Source organism: Odontomachus brunneus, unplaced genomic scaffold, assembly GCF_010583005.1.
Source record: "Odontomachus brunneus isolate Ranch 3 - 2012 unplaced genomic scaffold, Obru_v1 Obru_scaffold_016, whole genome shotgun sequence".
NCBI lineage: Eukaryota > Metazoa > Arthropoda > Insecta > Hymenoptera > Formicidae > Odontomachus > Odontomachus brunneus.
Genome location: NW_022639466.1, coordinates 2,225,581 through 2,234,292, shown reverse-complemented (window position 1 = coordinate 2,234,292; position 8,712 = coordinate 2,225,581). Strand labels below are relative to the sequence as shown.

At 35.0% G+C, this 8,712-nt stretch overlaps 2 protein-coding genes across 2 annotated transcripts in view; one reads left to right on the top strand and one right to left on the bottom strand.

Moving 5' to 3' along the window:
* Positions 1-2,825, top strand: part of LOC116841544 — a 10,922-nt gene extending 8,097 nt beyond the window's left edge. The window contains exon 2 of the mRNA XM_032809605.1: positions 856-2,825. Coding sequence (XP_032665496.1) covers positions 856-2,363 — 1,508 coding nt within the window. The 3' untranslated portion in view covers positions 2,364-2,825. The remainder of the gene's footprint in view (positions 1-855) is intronic.
* Positions 2,826-3,140: 315 nt separating this feature from the next.
* LOC116841541 (WW domain-binding protein 11) lies at positions 3,141-8,651 on the bottom strand. The gene is made up of 9 exons (XM_032809602.1): positions 8,442-8,651; positions 8,073-8,134; positions 6,999-7,263; positions 6,793-6,918; positions 6,218-6,315; positions 5,897-6,068; positions 5,491-5,744; positions 3,927-4,467; positions 3,141-3,794 (listed from the first exon to the last, which is right to left on the bottom strand). The coding sequence occupies exons 3-9, from the start codon at positions 7,060-7,062 to the stop codon at positions 3,361-3,363; spliced, it is 1,689 nt and encodes a 562-aa protein (XP_032665493.1). The 5' UTR covers positions 7,063-7,263; positions 8,073-8,134; positions 8,442-8,651; the 3' UTR covers positions 3,141-3,360.
* Positions 8,652-8,712: the final 61 nt, after the last annotated feature.

Below are 8,712 nucleotides of genomic sequence, written 5' to 3'. Positions count from 1 at the left end.
TACACTTTTTTTCAAATCAAAATAGTGCAAAAGCACATGTCGAAAAAACACTTTATCGCGTTCCATTTTTCACAAAGCAAAAGAAATTGTTGTTTAGGAAAATAATTGTGTATGCTGACTGAATGTTATCGAGAAATGTCGAAATTAATCACAAACTACCTGTTTCGTTAGTAATGACTACTAGAACTGTTTGCATTGCCATCTAACATTTGCGGGCGGAAACTAAGTTAAGGTCCTAATATATATCGTACACTTATTGTATGTATTATAACTCATAATTTATCGAGTCATTTATTTATATAAAACAATTTCGTCATATGTACAAATAATGCGATAACACAGTGAATAAAATGATACAAATGTACGATATTTGTCGCAAAAAGTGATTATCTTATGTTACATAAAATACAAGTAGTTTTACATCCGAAGATAAAATTACGAAGATAAAAGAGAGAGAGAGAGAGAGAGAGAGAAATATTTGAACGTATTTGAAAATATTTTATTCAGAAATTATCGACTCTTGCTCTTTTCTTTGAGTGTTCGTCGGTTAGAGTTTGTCAGATAGAGCCAGATACAACATACTACAAGTTGTATATACATTAGATCGCTGAGTGATGAACTATAATTGGCCACTTGACTCGTGTAACGTAACCCGGGAGGTCTGACGCAAGGCGAACATATATACTATCGCGTAAGCCGTATCGTCAGTTGCACGTAGCGATTCTAGATTGCGATATCGCAGGCACGTATCGAATTCCTACGATCTTCAAGTGACTTGTTAAATAATTGATATTGGCAAGAACTTGTGATTTATCATGGTGTTCTGGACGATACTGTTATCTTTCGTGATAGGAGCTCTTGGGACCTATTATCTCTTCAAACATTTTAATTTTTTTCGAAGACACGGTCTCTTTCATGTACCGTCTGTTCCGATATTAGGATCCATGATACCGGTTATATTTCGCCAAGTGTCATTCACCGATTTCCTTATAAACATGTACAATTTTAAGGACGTCAAATACTTGGGATTCTACGCCATGACGCAACCTATGATCCTGCTTCGTGATCCGGAGCTTGTTAAAGAGATTCTCATCAAGAAATTCGACTCATTTCCAGATCGCCGTGGCTTTATCGAAATCAACGATCCCTTGTCAGCAAAGAATTTGTTCTCCCTTCAGGGTCAAAAATGGAAAGACGTGAGAACTTTATTGAGTCCAGCTTTCACGTCCAGCAAGATGAAGACTATGTTCGTGCTGATGTCGGAATGCGCTGTAGACTTTACTCGGTTTCTATCGGAAACAGATACAAGTGACATAGATATGAAAGACATCTTCAACAAATTCACGAACGACGTTATTGCAACGTGTGCATTCGGGATTAAAATAGATTCCATGAAAAATCCGACAAACAAGTTCTTCATTTACGGCAAAGAAGTCACGTCCTTCCAAGGAATTCGAGCCGTTAAGTTCCTCACTTTCAAGACATTTCCGAAACTCGCACGACTTCTCGGCTTGAAGTTGATAAGCGACGATATCGTGAATTTTTTTAGGGAGATTGTACAAACCACAATCGCAACTCGTGACGCCGAGAATATTACGCGTCCGGACATGATACAACTGATGATGGACATCAGAGGTAAACGCGAGACCGAGAGGGAACTGAGTATCGACGACATGACAGCACAAGCATTCATTTTCTTCTTTGGTGGTTTCGACAGCACTGCAACTGTGATGTCATTCGCAGCTCACGAGATCGCGACTAATCCGGACGTCCAAACGAAGCTGCGGCTGGAGATCGACGAAGTTCTGAAGGAGTCCAACGGGAAAGTGACTTATGAAGCCCTTAATCGGCTCAAGTATTTGGACGCGGTAGTAAACGAAGTTCTGAGGTTGTATCCGGCACCTTTCATAGAGAGAGTATGCGGCAAAGATTATGAACTGCCTCCCGCGTACCCGGGAGGGAAGCCCTTCACTCTGAAGAAAGATATGATTGTCTGGGTCCCGGTCTACGGAATTCATCGTGATGAGAAGTATTACGATGATCCGCAAAAATTTCGCCCGGAGAGATTCTTGGACAATAACGTTTACCACAACTCTCCGTGTTACATACCATTTGGTTCAGGGCCGCGTATTTGCATAGCTAATAGGTTTGGCTTGCTGGAAGTGAAGATCTTATTGTTTCATCTATTAGCGCGATGCGAGCTGAAACCTTGTGCTAAAACTTCGTTGCCGTTAAAATTTAGCAAGAAAAACTTGGCAATAATACCGGAAGGCGGATTCTGGTTAAATGTTAAACGGAGGAGCGATATACATCCTATGATCGATGTTGATTTAAGCATGTCTAGCGATGCGACTAATTCTTGAAGATATTTAAGATCGCTGAAAATGAATTGAATTAAGTTTAACTATTGTTAGACATTTTTTTAAAAGTTTTGTATGTTGTGTTTCATATATTTCAATTAATTTTGATTTATCGTCACATTCTTGATAAAATTATATATTATTTTGTATAATTATTACAGCAAAGGGAGAGGTGTTTATAATTATTTGTCTACAAAGGAGTTTTAAAATTTTATTGCAACAAAATGTTACAAGAAAAACATGCAACTCTCTTATTATTAAGTCTACTTGAATATTATAGATGTTTACATTAAGCTTTATTACGTCGTCACAATGTAATTTCATTAAGTGATACGCAATTTTTTTTATTTAACGCGCTTCTATTAATTCTTTATACTCTATGTGACAATCTGATTAGCTTTAAGAGTTTTGGCGCTATTCCATACGTGCAAATTCTGGTAATAATAAAATGGTATGAAATTTAAATTTAAATCAAATTATAGACTATGACTGACTGTTAACAAATGGATTTTCACTTAATTTGATGATATTTATGTTTAAACAACGTGCAAAAATCTGCAGAATGCATATCAATTGTTTGTTGCGGTTTTGAAAGTGTTAAATACATGGCGTTGCGTTTAATTATCCATTTGCAATATATTTCTATAATTTATTGCAACAGAAATCTTCTGATAGAAGTTACGACTTAACAGTTTAGGAATAAGTAACGAAATAAGTAACGAAGTAAGCATTCTAAAAACGAAGTATTCTAAAGGAATAAGGTTCAGATGTTTCAGTTTAGTTTTGTAGAATACGGCTCATATTATTGTTTCAAATTTTTTTGTTACAAGTTTTTGTGTGAATTTTATACGTTCTGTTCGTACATTTAAATACATACATACATCGTGAGATTAAAATCGTCAGGTGACAAGAAAGAATTATAATAAAACAATATTGTTTATTATACATAAGAGAAACATCCATTGCTTCAATTGAAGTAAGTATACATTCTCTTCCAAATTCATAGTAATCCTTGCATTTCCTGCATAAACTGCATATATGCGTCGTCTTTCGTTTTGGGTTGCGAAGTTCTGGGCGGCTGTGTCTCCGGTAATCTTTCTGTAATTCTGGAGATACTGCTGGACTTCTTTTTATCGTCTCTCTTTACGCGCAAGGACGTCGGCAAGAATCTAGTAACGTCTGCGGCCAAATTTCTAATTTGCGGTTTTGCCTCTATAGTGGTGCTGCTCTTTCCGTCTTTGTCTTTCCTGTTAATTAATTGCGGAGCGGCGGAAAGAACGTTGGGAGTCTTCGGTTGTGCGACCGATCCGGGTTGCGCTTGCAGCTGGGGATTCGTTATATTCGACATATTTGACATTTGCATTTGTGGCGGTGGCATTCTCGGTATGCTGGGCGGGCCGGGTCTCAATATTCTCGGCATTCCAGGAGGAGGACCTATGGAAGAAGCAAGAAAGAATATCTTATATCCCACACGCAAATAAACGCTTTCACACTTAATTCCGTCGAATGTTACAAATGAAGAATTACGTAAGAGTGAATTTTAATGCGTAAGCAAGTGACAATTACCAGGCGGCAATCGGAGGCCAATGCGAGGCGGTGGCGGTGGTGGCATTCTAATGTGTAACGGAGGCGGAGGTGGCCTGTAGAGCAAAGGTGGAGGTGGAAGACCCATCGGTGGCATTGCGTGTTGCTGTGTGTGTTGCGTGTGTGGGTGAGATGTGTGTTGACCGTGACTAGAGAGATGATCCGATGCTCCAGGTGGTTCCAGCTCTTCATCGTCTGCCTTTTTGTTGGACTTGCTACTACTCTTTGGCTTGGAGTTGGATTCGCTTTCCGTCTCAAGCAACGACAATCGCGCGTTCAAGTCTTGGGCGCGTTCGGTCTCTCTTTTTTTATGAACAACCTCCATCTCTCGCATAAACTGATCGATATCTTGTCCAGCCATCGCCAACATCTTTTGCTGCAACGTCGTTGGCTTGACTTTCGCTATATCCCTATCTTTTTCTTTCTCCTTTTCTATGTCCTTTTCTTTGTTTCCCGATTCTTGCTTGTCCTCCTTATCGTCAGCGAATCTTATCGTTCTCGATTTTGCTGGTGGCTCTTTGATCTGTCAATTAAGCAAACGTTAAAATTACTTATTTATAATTTACATACACGAATAATTATATGAATATATGTATGAAATATAAAGCACTAGCAATATTAATCGTAAAATAAACTAGGAGTCTATATATATACAATATTTCGAGAATTTGGGCTCTAAAATAAAAGATAATATTATATAAGTATAAAATATTAATATATATACAATAATATTATTATACTAACGTTCTAATAATGTTAGTAGTAATATCTTTATTTCATAGATAATAACAATTATTAATATTAATAAACATAAATTAAAGGACTATAGAAACCAATTGCAGATCTTAGTTGCACTTTATTATTAAAAACACATGTGGTACCAACTCTTGTATTTAATTTTTAACGCTCAGAACTTTTTGAATATCTCTTTTAATCATCCTCAGCCGAAATTATATAACTTTTTATGAATAATTATCTTGAAAAAGTCTCATCCTTAATTAACATACTTGTAAATTACAAGGAACAAGTTGTTGACTTAATCATCTCACATTTTGTAAGTGGTCGCATTCCCAATTATATCATAAAAGTCATCACTATTGGTAAGTAGTATATTGATCACAATCTAAATAGATCAGTAGTTATGTGGAGATAACATCGAGATGTAAACTAATTATGACCTACTAATTATATTTAATGTAAGACCTAATTTAATTTAGTTTAGTTATATCGTAAGAGCTATTATTATTGATAAACAGTAGTGGATGTCAATCAACTTAAATCAACCGATAATCATGTGGAGATAAACGTCGAGATATAAATTAAATTGAAAGCATTAAAAATTAGGTACAAGAGTTAGTATCACATACGTTTTTAAGAATAAAATGTAACTAAGATTCGCAATTGGCTTTTATAGATCTTTATTTACGTTTATTTACGTTTATTTGATGTTAGTTATATAGAGCTCTTATTATATTTATTTGATTATTAATATTTTATAGCTTATAATTTTTATTATTTTCTAATTCGATTTATTTGATTTACTTACGTTTTCGGCTGTGTTCTCGTCGTCGCTTAATAGATCAGGCGGTGGGAATGGTGGTACACCAGGCGGCTCCTTATTGGGTGCTAATGTAGGTACAACAGGAGCATTTGCGTATGCACTGGTCTTCTTCAAGATACTCGGTGGTATTGGAATATTCATTAATGGATGGTGCTGTGATATATAGTGAGGATGAGGTGGATACATATGCGCAGGTGGTTGCGGCATGTCCGGCAGCGGGATCTGCGAAGTCAAGGAGCCTGTCAGGGAAAGAAGGAGAGCTTGCATTAATTATAATTATAAATTTATATTTATATTTATTAATAATTATAATATAAAGCTATTATATTAGTTTAATTATATTAGTTTAAATTATATTAGTTTCACTATAATACCTGACTATGTCACTTACTTTGATACATTCTCGATATATCGTTGGCTGCTGATGGCAATGGAATCTCATCAACTTGCACTTGCTGTGCATGTCGTACAGCTTCAAAATAAGACACTAAGTCTATCCTTCTACGTTCATATTGAATTAATTGTTCTTTCAACTCTGCCCACTTCTCTTGATCATCTTTAGCCTAAAAAGGGAGACGAGATTATATGATGCTAAACAGTTGAAATTTTTTGTCCCATTTTCACTCATACACATTTTTTCAATTTCTCTTCGACATCATAAGCTTACCAATATTGGAGGAAACTTAAAATTATAAACTACTTATATACTTACATACATTTTTAGGACTCGCTCTAGAGTCTCCTTAAGTTTCTTTCGTTTATCCTTTAATACTTTTTCATTCAGAGGTGGTGGCTGCATTACGTTGTATTCTAAAAGACAAAATACAAAGATATACTATAATAATGGATAAAGATTCATAATAAAGAATATAGAATATAATTACATTAATCAGATTAAAATTGCACGTCTGCTTTCTAATATTGTTATATATAGACTGACAGATTTTCAAACTTTGAAAAATATCAACAAATTTGTTACATTAGATATATCCTTTATAGACATATTAAGTCACTGGATCTATATTTAAAATAAAATAGGTATGCATATGACATTAGATGGAAGAATAAAGAGAAAGAACACAAGTATTGCAGAAGAATACAAGCTGTGAAAGCACAACTATGAAGTGCAGATATATTGTTATTTTAACTTCTAAAACTATCTTTTTTGTACCAGAAGATATTAAATAAGTAATATTTCATTGAAATCTATTATGTATATGTGAGATATTCTAGATATTCTAAGTATTTACCACAAATATTATCTAAAGTCATAACTCATGCACTAACCCATTTGATCGATCTTTTCCATTTCTTCAATAATTTGCACCGGATCTTTCCCTTTTAACACAGCAGCTCTGACTAATTGTCTTTGTTTTTTATTCTTTTTTAACTCCTTTTTACGTGCCTCTTTCCCTGTAAAACGAGACAAGTGTTTCTTGAATGTATATTCTTGCGACAGATGTATGGTTATGTTGTCCGTATACAATACTCACGTGCTTGATCAGTAGGATTCATATATTTCCCACTTTTTGTGGTATTTATCGAACGACGTCCCATCTTTGCGTTATATTTTTGTGTAAATCAAGTTCACGAGAACACCACAATTTTGTCAATTACACTGAAACTCCCTGAAACCTATCATTCTACAACGTTATTTATGTTAGCCTCGAAGAGATTAGCGCCAATCTCTTTTCTCTCTCTCTCTCTCTTCTTGCCTCCCTCTCTTTCTCTTTCTCTTTTCAACACTGATCTGGGCGTCTAAGAACAGAGTCCATTTGACGCTGCATATGCTCCGGAGCATCAAATACGTGAATGTGATTGGTCTATCCATCGCTCTGGAGCACTTGCAGCGCTAAGTGAAACCTGTGGTCTGTTCTTTTCAGCTGCACTGCTGAACTGGTGCAATAAGTTAGAGTAAGAAAAAATATACTTATCTCACTTTAACTTGTTGCACCAGTTCAGCAGTGCAGCTGAACAGACCATTGGTCTAAAGGTACATTTGCAGAATGAGCTAACAACGTTACCGTGTCATTCTATCTTTGTCGTTCCTTAAATGAATATACAACAAAGATAAAATTATTCATTAGCGCTTTTAGGGAGTATAGATATATAAGTCTGTGGCTTTTCTCCTTGAAATTTTCAACAAAGAATTTAAAAGATATTTGAATAGGGGGGGAGGGTACTAGATTTGTAATAAATGTATCATTTATAATTTCGAAGAATTATACTATTATTTTGTTACATTCAAAAAAGCTTGAATAGACTCATTAAATAAATGTTTTTGTTTGAACAAAAATTTAGCATAATCAATATTGAATGTAAAGAACAATAAGAGTTAAAACACAGGTCTAATAGTGCTATTAAAACTATAAAAAAAATAGTGACCCAATCTCACGATGAGAAGAAATTTATTAATCATCAAACGCGTTTCGGTCTAACTTCACAGACCATCTTCAGTGATTACAAATAAAAAACGAATTATATTTAAATGTCACAAACATAAGGTCGCAATAATCGATATAACAAAGGTTGTTGTTACAAAAGTTGTCGCTACAAATTTTACTTACGGGAATCGAAAGAACCAACGCAAATAAATACAAATAGTCATTATGACAAAGAAAATCTCCCCCTGGAAGACCGAAGGTATTAGTCAATAAAGGGACGTCTACATTGGAAGTAAGCAGTAAGAAGTAGGAAGTAAGAATAAAAAATTGACCAATCATAGTTGATTATTCTTCTCATATTCGACTGTGGTTGGTCAATTTCTTACTCTTACTTCCTACTTCTTGCTATTTACTTCCAATGTAGACGTCCCTTAACTTGTTATAAGCTTGGTCACTCCATCGCACGTACTAAAGTGCTGTGGTGTAATTATCTAAAAAACGTATTAAGATAGAGTAACCAAACTAAGTATGAAGAAAAACAATGATAAATACCTCAATAATAGATAGTAGAGTTTCAGGGAGATGTCAAGCTAATAAACGTGTACCTCCGAATGCCGCAAGCAGCACAGAATTATGTTTATATTTACTTGGTACAAATTGCAAACGAAAAACAATTCAAGTCAAACCAAGCAAAGTATTATAACACTTTCCCAAATTCTCAGTATCAGTCTGAGAATTTAGTCCGTGTGCCTGCATTTTAATAAAAATCATCTCCGCAAACATCCTTTTATAAAATAGTCGTTCTTTATGTAAAATTTTGACA

What these genes read in the sequence shown, in the direction of transcription:
- LOC116841541 (XM_032809602.1), bottom strand. Translation starts at nt 7,062, where the DNA reads ATGGGACGTCGTTCGATAAATACCACAAAAAGTGGGAAATATATGAAT. An exon ending in AGCGAGTCCTAAAAATGTAT is followed by an intron (nt 6,069 to 6,217) that starts GTAAGTATATAA and finishes CTCCCTTTTTAG; the next exon opens with GCTAAAGATGATCAAGAGAA. An exon ending in TGGCCTCCGATTGCCGCCTG is followed by an intron (nt 3,795 to 3,926) that starts GTAATTGTCACT and finishes CTTCTTCCATAG; the next exon opens with GTCCTCCTCCTGGAATGCCG.